This window comes from Genypterus blacodes, unplaced genomic scaffold, assembly GCF_046128005.1.
Source record: "Genypterus blacodes isolate CSIRO-AG114 ecotype Tasmania unplaced genomic scaffold, CSIRO-AGI_Gbla_v1 ptg000140l_1, whole genome shotgun sequence".
NCBI classification, from domain to species: domain Eukaryota; kingdom Metazoa; phylum Chordata; class Actinopteri; order Ophidiiformes; family Ophidiidae; genus Genypterus; species Genypterus blacodes.
The window spans coordinates 416,158-431,477 of NW_027466942.1; the positions used below are offsets into that span (position 1 = coordinate 416,158).

The window sequence follows — 15,320 nt, forward strand, 5'->3', positions numbered from 1 at the left end:
TCCAATGACATCACGTTTAATGGGAAGAAGCGTTTGCGCATGCGCCAAAGCCTGCCTGCTACTGCTGTAGGTGGTGATGTGGATGAACTAACGGTGTTTAGTTCGTCACCTGGGAGCGTGAAGTCACCAGTAAATACACAACTTTATGATTCTACTCGGGTTTGTTTATTAGCAGTGTAGGTGATTGTGTATTTTTCTAAAAGCGCGTTGTCTTAAATCGCTTTGTGGATGAAAACATCAGCAAACCAACGCCAGGCTACAGGAGCTAGCCTGTAGCAGCTAATACAGAGAAGCCTAATTGACGCTGAAGTGACGACACTTTCTCTCCTGGTTCTTCAACAACGATGCGGTGAATCGGGAGGATTTGCGTGACGTTTTGAAATATCGCATTTGGTCAGAAATTAAGCTTTTTGTACTGCAGACGGATTATATACACGTTTGAGACTGAATCAGATGTGCTAAATTGATGCTTGGTTCTGTAACACCGCAGATCAAACAACTGCAGAGGAGACGAGGTAAGGAAAGAAGCAGAATGGAGTCGAGCCATGTTTGGTTTGGCTGCTTTAACACCTAACTCAAGCTCTATATCCATACACAATGCTCCATATTTGAGTCTCTATTGGCGTTTGCTTATTGTTTTTGTTTGATGCTCAGCATGTAAACTGTTTGTCTCTAAGGAGCAGCTCGGTCGTGATTTGTTTTGATGTGTAATTGGAACATTAATGGTCTCATGTAACACTTGCTGTGTTGACTTCATCGCCTCTGGCTGAAGAGGAGTAGGTTTGCTTCTCCTAGCTGGAAGCAGTGAACCTCTGATGGCCTGTTACAAAGACTCATGATCGGATTGAGGTCAGAGTATAATAGACGTTTTAGAATCAGACCACGGATGCACTCAGCTGTCCGGACTGTGGCGCACTCACAAACACGCACTCACTTCAGATCAAGCTGTGATTTAGTGTCGATGTCTTCCTAACGCACTGTTTTTCTATTTTTCCCGGGGAGGTGTTCGGTTTCTTTCAACTCAGACTCGATAACCTGCTTTGACTCGTATTTAGACATAATAAGACCCACAAATGACTTCAGTCAATATGTTGAAAATGATACCAACTACATGACAACACAAGATAACTACAAATCCCTCTGTGTGTGTGTTTAGTTGTAGAAAATAAGTGGTGATTATTCGGCTTAATGTCCAGCTTATTGGACTCTATGGGTCAGAATGATAGATGATTCTTCCATTATGCCTGTTCTCTAAATGTAAATGACACAATATAATCTGACTGTTGTTCAACCAGCTTTAGTATATAGAGTGAGTCGTCCATGACAACAAAGAGTGGCAGCTGTTCAGTCTGAGGCTTGATAGTCATGAAGTCAGTTTGCTCTGTTAATGATTGAAGATGAGTTCCTTCCTGTGATCCAGTAAGTGTGATGCTGTTAGATATGACAGCATGCAGATGTGTGTGAAGGTCTCATCATGAGGGCGGTGGCCTGCTGGGTTAGCCAGGCTGATGTTCTATGTTGAACCTAGACCACTCGGAGCTCCAGAGTCTGATTCTCTAAATGTAGCCTGACGTCCTTGTGTTTACTACATTTCTTACATTCATTAAGTTCCACCTTCACTTCTGTCTCCACAGATGAGTCAGCTGTGGCGGCGGGACATCCCTCTGTCCCAGAGGCTGGGGAATGATTCTCCTGTTGGCCTGGCCCCGGGGCCCTCAGCCTCTGTGGCCCCTCAAGGATCCAACTCCTCTGGGGTCCCAGTGGCTCCTCTGGTCACACACCAGGAGCCCTTCTTTCTCATGACCTCCACTGCCCAAACTATATCAGGTGTCTTTGTGTGGACCGCTCTGCTCATCACATGTCACCAGGTAAGAGGCAGTCGCTGCTTTAGTGAGGAGACCTGCTGTGTTCATGCGTTCATGTGTTGTTCTGCTGTCTTTGTCCCTGTAAAGAACACACACACACACACACACACTGGACTTTGCATTGCCTGCCTGTTTCTGAAGCAGGTTTCTCTGTGGTGGAGGGATTCAGATTTCATATCTTCTTATCTCTGATCAGTCTAACTCTGCCTCTGCTTCATGTTTAGTCCACTAATTGCTGTTTGCTGTGTTGACTTGGTTTCATCAGTCCTCATGTTACAGTGAAGTACTCAGTCTGTGTTACAACAGGGACATGGAGTCCTGTCCTCTGAGGCACAGATCAATGATTCATCCATCACTGTTTACTGACCCTGTTCACGTAAATAAAGGGTTAAAGACGAACCCTCTGTCGCTCTGGCAACAGAGGTGTGTGTGTGTGTGTGTGTGTGTGTGTGTGTGTGTGTGTGTGTGTGTGTGTGTGTGTGTGTGTGTGTGTGTGTGTCTGTGTGTGCGTGCGTGCGTGCGTGCGAGTGTGCGACCGCACGCCTAGCAACAGGCCCTGTAAGCGGAGTGTGTGGTCTCACTCGCTGTGTTGTCTCCTCCTGTTTATTTGACCACAGGTGTGTGTGTGTGTGTGTGTGTGTGTGTGTGTGTCTCCTCCTGTTTATTTGTGTGTGTGTGTGTGTGTGTGTGTGTGTGTGTGTGTATTTGACCGTGTGTGTGTGTGTGTGTGTGTGTGTGTGTGTGTGTGTGTGTGTGTGTTTATTTGACCACAGGTGTGTGTCTGTTTACAGGCCATGAAATGTGATAGGTGAGACATTGTGTGAGTGGAAAGGAGCTGGATGGAGCAGACAGAGGTGCTGCTGCTCTGTCCTCTCTGCTGTCTGGATCCAAACACACACACACACACACACACACACACCCTGACTAACCTGTTTATCCAGCTCACTGGAGTGTGTACAGAAGATGAGGATGATGATTCAAACACATCAGATTGTCTTTAATCCACTATAGAATGTGTTGATGGAGTCTCAGCAGGCTGTAACCACGACAACACAACACACACATCTCTGTCCTGGACTCATTCTGGCTCCAGATCAATAATCTGACTCTTCTCCCACCTGTTTTCCTGTTTTCCCCTCCTCAGATCTACATGCACCTGCGTTACTACAGCTCTCCCAACGAGCAGAGACACATAGTGAGGATCCTCTTCATCGTCCCCATCTACGCCTTTGACTCCTGGCTCAGCCTCCTCTTCTTCACCAATGAGGAGTACTACGTCTACTTTGACACGGTGCGAGACTGCTACGAAGGTGAGCGGGTAGCCTCCGGCCAATGTTCCCCTCTCCAGTGTGTGTGTGTGTGTGTGTGTGTCTGTGTGTGTCTGTGTGTGTGTGTCTGTGTGTGTGTGTTGTGATGCTGCGGTGGCAGATTGGACCTTTGCAGTGTCATCATTTACTAAAGCGCTCATCTCCGTCCTCTTGTCTCTGTGGCCTGTTGGGATCGCTGTGGATGGAACAACCCTGTTTCCTAGCAACTGTATGGAAATGTTCAAAACCTTGAGAGTAGTTTCAGAAATCCTTCCTCTTGTTCTGTAACCGACCAGACAAACCCGAGTGCTGCAGTTCCATAACATGCTGTGGATGCTGTGTTAGACGTATGCTAGGTTTGGATGTTGGCTTTATGATTTCTTGCCTACTTGAAGGACGTCATGGTAACAAGAAGGGTCTCAGTCTCTGCTTCAGTCCCAATGTATGCAGGGAACCCTAAACACCATGAACCACTTGTACATGTTTGATTCTCTACAGCCTTTGTCATCTACAACTTCCTGAGTCTGTGCTATGAGTACCTGGGAGGAGAGAGCGCCATCATGGCTGAGATCAGAGGGAAACCCATCGAGTACGTCTGCTTTACTTTCAACTCTTCTCCTATTATCTTTATGTGTAGTCACTTTGCCCGTGTCAAGCCACATCTGTGCACAGCTGTGTTCACTCAGAGTCCCTGTGCTTCTCTCCAGGTCCAGCTGTGTGTACGGGACCTGCTGCCTGTGGGGAAAGACCTACTCCATCGGGTTCCTCAGGTTTTGCAAACAGGTACCAATGCTCGACAAATAAGTAGAACTAGAAGGGACGAGCGAGAGAGAGAGAGAGAGAGAGAGACAGAGTGGATACCTCCGCCAAGGCTGAGTAGTCCTCCAGCTGAGTCTCCACCAGGCTGGATGGAACCAAAATGTCCATCCTGCCTTCTAAGTCACATAGAAATCCCTCGACGTTTTGAGATCTCCTGCTAACAGACACGTTGATTGATTTCTCGTCTTCCTTCCCCTCCTCTCTCTCTCTTGCTCTCAGGCGACTCTGCAGTTCTGTGTGGTGAAGCCTCTCATGGCCATCATCACTGTCATCCTGCAGGCCTTTGGAAAATACAGAGACGGAGACTTCAAGTATGTTTGCAGCTCGATCCCCCAGAGGATGAAGAGTTCTCCTGTAGTATGATTGTCTGTATGGAAATAGAAGCTTGTTAGTTAGTCAACTCTAGTGTGTTGAAAGTACTCAGTCATTGTGAGTTCTAAAGCACATGGAGTGTTGTGGTTTAACTCTGCTTCATCTTCTCTCTCTCTCTCCCCCCCCTCCTCTTCCTCAGTGTGGCCAGTGGCTACCTGTATGTGGCTATCATCTACAACATCTCCGTCAGCCTGTCCCTCTATGCGCTCTTCCTCTTCTACTTTGCCACACGGGACCTCCTCGTCCCGTACAACCCTGTGCTCAAGTTCTTCATGGTCAAGTCGGTCATCTTCCTCTCCTTCTGGCAGGGTGAGAACACAAGCAAAACACAGCGACACGCACATGTCGCTGTAGATGAAGGCTCACTCTGTTCCTCCCCTTTGTCTCCCTGCCTTCAGGTTTGCTCCTGGCCATCCTGGAGAAGTGCGGCGCCATCCCTCAGATCACCTCCACTGACTTCTCCGTGGGCGAAGGCACAGTTGCCGCCGGTTACCAGAACTTCATCATCTGCATTGAGATGTTCTTCGCTGCCGTTGCTTTGCGCCACGCCTTCACATATAAGGTCTACATGGACAAGAGGCTGGACTCCTATGGTACACTCTCTCTGTGTGTGTGTGTGTGTGTGTGTGTGTGTGTGTGTGTGTGTGTGTGTGTGTGTGTGTGTGTTTTTCTCCCCCTTTTATCTTTGACTCCGGACTTCAACATTTTTCCCTTGCACCTTCTAAATAGGTTGACTCTCTCTCTTTTCTTCTGCTCTATTTGACTCCTTTCCTTCTTGTTCATCTCACCTTTCTTGTATCCTTTGTCACTTTTGTCTCCCTTCTTCTCTCTCTCTCCCTCTCTCTCTCTCTCTCTCTCTCTCTCTGCTGCACTTAAAGGCTCCTTTCCTATCTATGGACAGTACGGTAGGTGTTGATGTTGGATGATGGTGGGTCTCTGGTCGTCGTGCTGTTTGCTCCTTGTTGTTGCTTCTTTATCACTGATTTTATTTATTTTTCTTTCACAGTCACACTCAGTCCAGCAGACATTTCTTTGTGACCTTTTCCCCCTGTGATGTTTGTGTTGCAGCCTGTAAACCTTCATCATTTGCCCTTCATGGCTGTGTGTGTGTGTGTGTGCGTGTGTGTGTCACTGTGGAGTGTATCGTGTCAAAGTCATGCTTTGTCCTCAGATGTATGAAATGTGATGAGTTGATCCTAAAGTCACCTCACAGAATACTAATCAGCGTTAAGGAGACGGGCTGTTGAAGGCTTCAGCACTCCTGAAGCAGGATTTGAAACCATTCTGCTGATTTAAAGGATTTTGTTACGATTGACACTGTCACTCTCCCCCCCTCCCTCCCCACCCTCCCATCTGACTCTGCTTCTGTAATGATGTTTCCTCCACCTGCAGGCCGCTGTGCTCCGATGAAGAGCATCTCCAGCAGCCTGAAGGAGACCATGAACCCTGGAGACATGGTCCAGGATGCCATCCACAACTTCTCCCCTGCCTATCAGCAGTACACCCAGCAGTCCACCCTGGAGCGCAGCGGGGTGCCCCCCCTCTCCCGCAGCCACAGTAACCTCAGCACCCGTGGAGACACTGAGAAGACCCTCCTCCTCAGCTCTGATGATGAATTCTGAGACTCATGTGCACACACACACACACACACACACACACACACGCTTCTCACTCTTCTCCTTTTTATTGGCCATGTCAAAGAACAGACACAATCTGATTTTCTTTACTTGCTACCTCAGCAGAAAATCAGATTCTGTTCATTTTTAGACGCCACTGAAAAGATCAGATTCATGACAGGTTTGTGAAGAAGAGAGAGACGAGACAAGGGTCTGAGCCGGTGCCACAGGAAGAGCAGGAGCGTGGAGGTGATGGAGGTGAGGGTTGAGGGGTTTAGACATTGGGCTCGTTCACTTCTCTACGGCTCGTGTTGAAGTTGTTTAGTTATGTTCATGAAGGATTCTTACAGTCCCATCAGAATGAAACACTATACATGTTAGCTGCTCTAAAGTGTGGACGCACTCACAGATGTTGTGTACGTAGGCCGTCAGTCACCTTGTTTAGTGATCCACTGAGGATGGATCAGTGCAGATCAATGTGCCTGCACATAGCAAACTTATGCTTCAAACAGAAACAGAAACAATGACAGATTCTCAGTCTACTCTTAAACAGATAAGTGCCATTCTCACCTGAAACATAAGGCTTCTCTCACTTTCCTTCCTTATTTAATCTGAACTCTTACTCCTCCTCGACGCTCTGCCAACTCTGTCTCTTACTGAAATGTTGCCAAATGGAGATTGACATCCGACGCTCCAGTCAACAAGATGCATCATCTTAGATTTGAGCTTTTATATTCAAGGAAACCTGAGTCTAATGATGTCCTTTATTTTAATATATATATGGTGTAATCACACAGATACCTTTATTTAAATGTTGTGACCTTGAAGGTATGACTTATTGTTTGGAACGGATTATTCCAGAGCTTTGATATTCTGTGTATGTTAGCATTTTGTTGTTGGTTCTTATGAAGGAGTGAATCTGAAGTGTGATGACTCCAGCTGCTGCTCTGTATAGAGACCCTGAGCACTGAGGGAACAGCTGTGTGGACAGGGGTGCTGATGAATGGACACACACCTAAACACACAGGTGGCAGGTCACAGGAGAAGCAACACTTCCCTGCAGAGCCAACACAGCTCTGGTCTGGTCTAAGGGCTTTGATTAAGATGCATACATTCTTTCAGATATCTCATTTCTACCCGGGTCCAATCCAGCCCCCTGTTTAGTTTAGTTTAGTTTTTACTGAATTCAGTTTCAGATCCCAGTTGTACTTCTGTGAGTAAGAAGGTTGAATGACTTTGTTATAATGTTGAACTAAAGGTGAGATACTGTAACAGAGTGAGTCGCTGCCTCACCTGTCCTCTGCCCCCAAGGTGACAAGCAGATCAAACTCAAGCATCTTGAATAGAACACTATCAAATGATAGTTTTATACTTTGTGATTTAAAAGCTGTATGTTTATGACAAAACTGCATATATTATGCCAGAAGATATAATTCTGAAAAAGGAATTTTGTGATGTAAATAGTTCAGCCGAGCACTGAGAAACGTTCAGGGTGACTTAAATGTTTAAGATGCTATAGTGCTTTGGTGTAATATTTTTATGACTTCTGGTTTTATAATTTGACTTTGTTTGTATATTGGTAATATTATCCGTTATGTTTTGATGCAATATTTTCTGTTGATGTTGAAAAGGAAAAATAAACACTGGCAAACTCATATTTTTTGTAGCAGCTTAACAATGGCAACCCAGGAATTAATATTATTATTGGATGTCACACATTTATTCTACTTTAATGGGTAGATCTTATGAAGTGCAACCTCGCAAAAATGATGAAGTGAAAAATACTACAACTGATGATTATCCTCTATTTTTATAGCTTCACTATTTTTAATCTTTACTGTCTGTTAGCGGGGCTGAGGTTTGATAAGTGTCTACAATGTTTACATGATGTGACCTTTGTGTCGTCTGCACTGGGAAAACAGAGACTGCCCTTCTAATCAAAATTCCACTTCTCACTCCACACCAGTTGGTGGCGGTAAGGAGCCGTGTCGTTGTTTGCTAAACGCTCTGTCAAGCTGCCATTTTCGCTCATTGACGCTAAGCTAACGTCTTTATCAATCAACCAGGGCCTCTTATCGTGCTTATTGTGACACATAAAGCATATTAAATAAGCTCACATTTACAATTTCGTGTCAACACAAGCGCCCACTGATATTTAAGTCAACGCCATAAAGACGCTTCTGTAAACTCATCTTTATCCAGCTACCGTAAAGCGTAACAATTAGCATTCGGCTAAAAACAAAGGGCGCCTCGTCTGTACTAAAGAAAGCTTTCAAGCTCGGCCGACGTGGTGACGCTAATAGAGAAATCACACTTAAGTCTTATAAAACAACCCGAATCCTCCTCCCTACGATGAGAGGCTCACATGGAGTCCGAGACCGGGACCGGGGCCGCGACAGAGGGTCAGTAAACGCCCCGTTAATTAGCATTAGTGAGCTCGCTTGACAGGTTGGCTGTTTGTTTTCAATATGGAGATTCAAGTTTCGCGACTGTCGTATCATATCCAGTGACGCCGATGTTGATACGCCAGAGAAATGACCGAAAACATTAATAGCTGTTGTGTGTACATATATAGGATACTGTGACGGTGAAGTATGATAATAATGAAAACAATATAACATTCTTTCTACTCATACTTACAAAGTTCATATTTAAAAGGTGTATTGTGTATATTGTTTATTGTGAGCATATTGTCTATTGTGTACACTGTTCCTGGTGTGTATATTGTTTATTGTGTGTGCATATTTGTTCTTGTGTGTGTATCGTGTATATTGTGTACACTTGTTCTGGTGTTTATACTGTTTATTGTGTGTATTTCTCTTGTATTCTGTATCTTTGCTACTGTGGTGACTATCTATCTATCCATCTCTCTCTCTCTATCTCTAACGTCAGCGTGTTGTGTTCCATGTTCCAGCAGCCCTCGTTTGGGGTCCAGCAGGAGCGGACTACCAGTGGGAAAAAAGTTTGGGAACCCCGGGGAGCGTCTACGAAAGAAGAGATGGGATCTGGATGAGCTTCCCAAGTTTGAGAAGAACTTTTATAATGAACACCAGGAGGTGCAGAGGATGAGCCAGGTAAATGACACACAATGAGACACACAATATAAGTCTATATGCTGTAACCATGGAGACCTGGCTGTGGGACATGTCTGCCACACACAATGACACGTTGACTTGCTGTGCTATGTTTTCAGGTTGATCTTGAGGAGTATCGAAGGAAGAAAGAAATCACAGTTAGAGGCTCAGGCTGCCCGAAGCCCATCATTCACTTCCATCAGGCTCAGTTCCCCCGTGAGTACAACAATGAGTGTGTGCATGGAACAAGAACCAAATGCTGACAGGAAGTTAGACTAAAGTGATTAGGAGTGAATGTACCAGCAGTTAGAATGGAGGATATCATTGGTTTACTGAAATCAGATAATAGAAATGTAAATATAAGACTTAGATCATTTTAATTGAGGTGTCATCATCTGGTGGGAACACTGGAACGTTCACTTTGTTCTGTTACTGCAGAAATAACCCCACCAATATCGTTCTCCCTCCATTTAGAATACGTAATAGATGTGCTAATGCAGCAGAAGTTCAAGGAGCCCACAGCCATACAGGCTCAGGGTTTCCCTCTGGCCCTCAGTGGGAGAGACATGGTGGGCATCGCTCAGACCGGCTCTGGGAAAACCTTATCGGTGAGACACGCAAAGTATCTTCTCTCCCTCTTCACCAAGGATTCTGTGAATGTCTGGTTATGCCCGACTGATGTATTTGTATGTAAGCACGGGTGTCATTAAAGGGTGTGAGTGTATCTGATGTGATCCTGTCTGAGATGAGCTGTATGCTGCTCCAAGTTCCTGTTTCTAATATGGTGACCTCTCTGTCCTTTCCTCAGTATCTCCTGCCTGCCATTGTGCACATCAACCATCAGCCCTACCTGGAGCGAGGCGATGGTCCCATTGTAAGCTGAGAGAATCTGAAGCTGTCTGCTTTAAGATATGAAATGTAAACACGGCACACATTTACAGTGATGTCATTGTGTGTGCGCTCTGCAGTGCCTGGTCCTGGCCCCCACCAGAGAGCTCGCTCAGCAGGTGCAGCAGGTGGCATCTGACTATGGAAAGTCATCCCGGATAAAAAGCACTTGTGTGTATGGCGGTGCTCCCAAAGGACCACAGATCCGAGACTTGGAGAGAGGTGAGGTGGATTTACCGCTGCTGTCCTCTCTGATGTTGTTAGAAGAGCAAAACATCCTTGCTACCTTTCCCCTAACTCTAACCTTCCTCACCTTCAAAGGAATCTTTCACTTTTCACACAGGGAGAGAGCGAGAGAGCGAGAGAGATATTTCATATTGCTGTTTTGTAGGTACTGTTGGATCTACTGTTGGACCACAGTACACTGACTCTCCATCGGTCTCCCTTAGGTGTTGAGATCTGCATTGCCACCCCTGGACGCCTGATCGACTTCCTGGAGGCTGGAAAGACCAAGCTGCGGCGCTGCACATACTTGGTGCTGGACGAGGCCGACCGCATGCTGGACATGGGCTTTGAACCACAGATTCGCAAAATTGTGGACCAGATCAGGGTGAAGTGAATCAATGTTTTGATGAAATGAAGCCATATTGGTTCATAATCCATGTGTTTCTCTGGTTTGTATCTTTGAAATGTGAATCTCACTCCTTCAGCCTGACAGGCAGACCCTGATGTGGAGTGCTACCTGGCCTAAAGACGTTCGCCAGCTAGCAGAGGACTTCCTGAAGGATTCTGTCCAGATCAACGTTGGTGCCTTGGAACTCAGCGCCAACCACAGCATCCTTCAGATAGTTGATGTCTGTACAGAGAGTGAGAAGGACCACAAGTAAGAGAATGGGCACCAATATGGATCATGGAATCTGCCATTTAAGTTAATTACTTTAATTTCCTGATCAATATCATCTTCAGATTGATCCAGTTGATGGAGGAGATTATGGCTGAGAAGGAGAACAAGACCATCATCTTTGTGGAGACTAAGAAACGTTGTGATGACCTCACACGCAGGATGAGACGAGACGGGTAAAGTGGGAAAAACATCAAACCTCACATTCAAGAGACACAAACCCTCAAATAAAGTATCTTAAATCTTAAAATCTCCTGTCCGCCGTCACCTCAGCTCTGCTCCCTCCATGGCTCTGTGGGCAGAACAGACAGAGGAAGAGAATTCTCATTCAGTGATCAATTATAGCATTTAAATGTTGATCTCAGATGAATGCATCGTGGTAAAACTACATGACCTCTTTCTCTTCCAGGTGGCCAACGATGTGTATCCATGGTGACAAGAGCCAACCAGAGAGAGACTGGGTGCTGACAGGTCAGACTCATCTAGATCAGTCCATTACTACTGTAATCCCAGATCGATTGTCTTTCCTCTTAATGATGTATGTTTCTGATAACCCAGCCTTTGCTTTGTGTCGCAGAGTTCCGTAGCGGTAAAGCTCCGATCCTCATTGCCACTGACGTGGCCTCCCGTGGTTTGGGTAGGTCCTCTAAGGTTTCCCTTAATCGATCATACACTCGGTACACAGCCTTTATTCATATGTAGAATAAAACAATGACACGTTCCCTTACACTTCATTTAGAATCAGGTCAAAACACAGATTGGTTTCTATGTGAAAGAGCAAGAGACTTCTGTAATCAGATCATACATATCTTAGTGTGGTTTCCTGTGCAGTCTGTATTAAGACTGAAGTGTGAGCCTGTGAGGGGTGATGCTGCTGAAGCTACAACGTGGCAATCAACCTTTAACCTAATTCTATGTTCATTTGTTTTCTTTTCATTTTCTTTTTGTTTGTTTTGTTTCCAAGTCTCTCTTCCGGCAACTAGAAGCACCCAGGCCCTCGGGAGCCTGCGGCCGGACCTAGGCATGACAAATCGAAACCTGACTCGGGGAGAGAGAGACGGCCTGATTGATCTTTCTCAGACACACAGCCATCTTCACTGAAACCTAGAACAGAAACAAAACTCCCCCCCATCCGGGACACTGGCTGCCTGGGCGGCACAGGGCGCTGCTCGCCTTCCTAATTTGGTCGTAGGGTTGGGGGCAGCTGTCAGGTGGAGGAGGGTGGACTCCCCTCAGCTATGACATCACCACCAGTGAGCACCACAACTAATGTTATTGCAGTCAGCTGATCACATTCATTAACCTTTTTAAACACTATTTGATAAGTTTACATTTTATTTGCGATGAGATACAAACTGAAAACTCTTTTTGAGGAACAACATTCCCACTGAGACTCTCGACAAGCTAGATCCCAACATGTAGTCTTATGATAGAGCCACAGGTGAGGTCTTAGTGAGGGTGTGGTGGATGATGTGATCGTTAGGATCTGTGAGGCTGAGATGCACGAGAAGACAGAAAGAGACTGCTGGGAAGTAAGGGAGGCGCGGTCGGATCCCCTCTGAACCGCCCCCTGATGTCCGCCCCTGACATCCCCCACCACTGGCTGTGCCGGCCGGCCTCTCCCTCCGTGGCCGTCATGTCTGGTCCTGGCTGGCAGGAGTCCTGGCCTGGAGGAGCCACCTCTGTATAATCGACCTCCCTCCCTCTCCTTCCTCCTCCTGTCTGTCTTTTCTTTTGGACCTCTTTTCCTCTCTGTCCCTGCCCTTTTTCTTGTTTTCCTCTCGTAACATCTCTTATTCTTCTCCCTACCTTTCCTAAATGTCTATACTTCCTCTTCATCTCTTGCCTCCCCTTAAACACTCCTGGCCTCTGTCTGTCTGTCTGTCTGTCTGTCTGTCTGTCTGTCTGTCTGTCTGTCTGTCTGTCTGTCTGTCTGTTCCCCCTCCCCTCGTCGTCGAAACACTTCCACCATTTTTCTTTGTATGTACATCAAACAAGACTACCAGTCCAGTTGGCCAATGACGCATGGTCACTCACTTATTTGCTGAATGCCCGTCTGTCTGTCTGTCTGTCTGTACCTGAGCAGAGACGGTCAGGACTCATGTCCCCTGGCAGAGCCCTCTTACAGAAAGTGTCCACAGGTCCTCTCCTTAGTGTCTGTTTCTTGTTACTGCACTTGAATTGCTGGGCTCTAACTCACTTCTATAAGAATGTCACATGACAGCTTCCCAGCTCAGTCCAGCTGGAGCTCTGGCCCAGACAGCTTCCAGCGTTGGGAGTGTTGTGGAGGAGGGGTGGAGGAAGGACAGGTTTTGTCCGGAGCACTCTCCTCCTACCCCTGCAGACCTCCCAGGCCTGGAGAGGGGTGGGGGGGGAGAGGGGTAACCTTGTAAGTCCTCACTAAACCTCACTAAATCTCTCGTACAGGGTAAGTACCTCAACCCCCCCCCCCCCCCCCCCCTTCTGCATTACTGTCATACCACTCGCCTTTTTTCTGAGCCCCTTCTCAGCTGTAATGAGAAACAGACCTCTAGTTTGATGTCAATATCCGTTCCCCTAAAAGAATTGAACATTATCCATTAGCTTGTAGAGTTCCGCCCCTGATCAGTGCTCATTCCAGCATGCCAAGTCTTTCTCTCCCAACCCTCACAAAGGCAGAACTTAGATGGTTTTGTCCCTTGAATGTATCGTTCCTCCCCGCATGTGTCCAGGTCCTGAGGCAGCTTATTGAATGATTCATGATCAGCGTAGTTAGTGAAGTTTCTAATTGTATTTCACAGATGATATCAGTTAGTTATCACTCCACCTCTGACAGGTAAGTGAGGCTCATGGTGCCTTCAGGTATTGAATGTATTGAATTCACACAGCACACAGTTTGAATCCAGTGACTGGTGCAGCATTGATTCATTCATCTCTGTGTTGGCTTTGTTCTGATTTGTGTTTCTGTCTTCTCCGTCCCTCTGACTGGACCCGCTGGTCTCACCGCTCCTTCACCCCTGTGCTCCTTCAAATGTTAAGACGTGGAGGACGTCAAGTTTGTCATCAATTATGATTACCCCCACTCGTCTGAGGATTACATCCATCGTATCGGCCGTACGGCCCGCAGCACCAACAAGGGCACCGCCTACACTTTCTTTACTCCTGGGAACCTCCGCCAGGCCCGCGAGCTGATCCGGGTCCTGGAGGAGGCCCGGCAGGCCATCAATCCTAAACTGCTGCAGCTTGTGAGCACGGGGCGGGGAGGAGGTGAGGAACGCCTCCTGTTTGTTTATCAGAGTGTTCAGATACTGAATGTACTGTACCTTAGTGATGCAGACCAGAACAGAAACTTCGTACACCGAGTTGTTTTGAATGTGAACAGGTGTTGTTAATCTGTGAAACGGTCTAAACCAACTGTATGGTTTATTGGATTGGAGACATTTTGCCCATGTCAGAAGTCTCTCTACATCCAGGTGGGCGCCCTCGTTTCCGTGGCACCTCCAGTTCCAACAATCCCAACCTAATGTACCAGGATGAGTGTGAGCGGCGGCTGCGCACGGTGAGCGGGGGCAGCAGCAGCAGCAGCAGCAGGGATGGAGGGCGGGGCCACAGCTCCAGCTCAAACTCCTACAGCCAGCACCAGAACAACAGCTCTAGGGGCTCTGGGTCAGGGGTCAGTGGGGCGGGACAGAACCCACCCCCGGCATCAGGGCCCCAGCCTCTAATGGCCCAGCAGTTCAGCCCTCCACAGCCCATGATAGTGGGCCTGATGGGCCACTCCCCCTTCCAGTTTGCTCCTCCCCCTCCCCCGCCATCCTCAGGTAGAAAATAATGATATTCATACACACACAGCACGACACACACTCAGTCGCACTGATGCTGTTTTAGTGCAGTCAGACATCTTTGCAGGAGTTCAGGTTTGATTTCTCTCCCACTTAGATGTTGAATCTTTTTAGTTCCTTCAGTCTGGGCTTCATGTTAGTTTGTTAAGTTGAAGCTAGTTAGGTGTGTTAACGGCCTCAGTCATGCTTACCTTCACACTTTTGTACACACACACACGCTGTTCTTGTGTGGTGAACCTTCTGACCTGAGCTGAGGTGGATTGATTAAATACTTGGTTTTGTCTTTAGGTGTATGAAAGGTAGGTGTTACTACTTCATCTGGTTTATAAGCTATCTGTGTTTGATAACCAAGTTTAAACAGTGAGATCCTGGTGCATAAATAAGGGAGGGAGAGTTTGTTTTGCCAATTTCCTTGGCATGAATTATAGAAATAGCCCTCTTAGATCAGATATGACTCTTTACTTACTGTGACTGTGTGGTCACAGCTTTGTTACAGATATGAATGATCTCTTTTTGAGCTCTAGTTGTTTTTCAGGTTTCAATAAAGCTCTTCCAAGTCCAAGTCACCCGTCACTCCTGTTTCCTCATATGACCGTGAGCAAAGTGGACGTGTGTTTGACATAGTGAGGTGTGTATACATGTGTTAAAATACTGAGG

At 46.6% G+C, this 15,320-nt stretch overlaps 2 protein-coding genes and 1 long non-coding RNA gene across 3 annotated transcripts in view; 2 read left to right on the plus strand and 1 right to left on the minus strand.

The window, feature by feature from the left end:
- The window catches only part of LOC143012047 (uncharacterized), a 95,147-nt gene that overhangs the window by 51,772 nt on the left and 28,055 nt on the right, over positions 1-15,320 (minus strand). The gene's annotated exons all lie outside the window — the stretch shown is intronic.
- LOC143012038 (transmembrane protein 184B-like) lies at positions 65-7,634 on the plus strand. Its single transcript, XM_076165074.1, has 9 exons — positions 65-515; positions 1,635-1,868; positions 3,010-3,175; positions 3,671-3,761; positions 3,880-3,955; positions 4,211-4,302; positions 4,503-4,672; positions 4,762-4,956; positions 5,756-7,634. Exons 2-9 carry the CDS (start codon positions 1,635-1,637, stop codon positions 5,983-5,985), a joined length of 1,254 nt encoding a protein of 417 aa, XP_076021189.1. The 5' UTR covers positions 65-515; the 3' UTR covers positions 5,986-7,634.
- LOC143012010 (putative ATP-dependent RNA helicase DDX17) lies at positions 8,345-15,316 on the plus strand. Its single transcript, XM_076165039.1, has 13 exons — positions 8,345-8,381; positions 8,872-9,053; positions 9,173-9,269; positions 9,528-9,661; positions 9,862-9,927; positions 10,022-10,163; positions 10,391-10,551; positions 10,652-10,824; positions 10,908-11,018; positions 11,252-11,313; positions 11,420-11,479; positions 13,861-14,088; positions 14,295-15,316. The coding sequence occupies exons 1-13, from the start codon at positions 8,345-8,347 to the stop codon at positions 14,651-14,653; spliced, it is 1,812 nt and encodes a 603-aa protein (XP_076021154.1). The 3' UTR covers positions 14,654-15,316.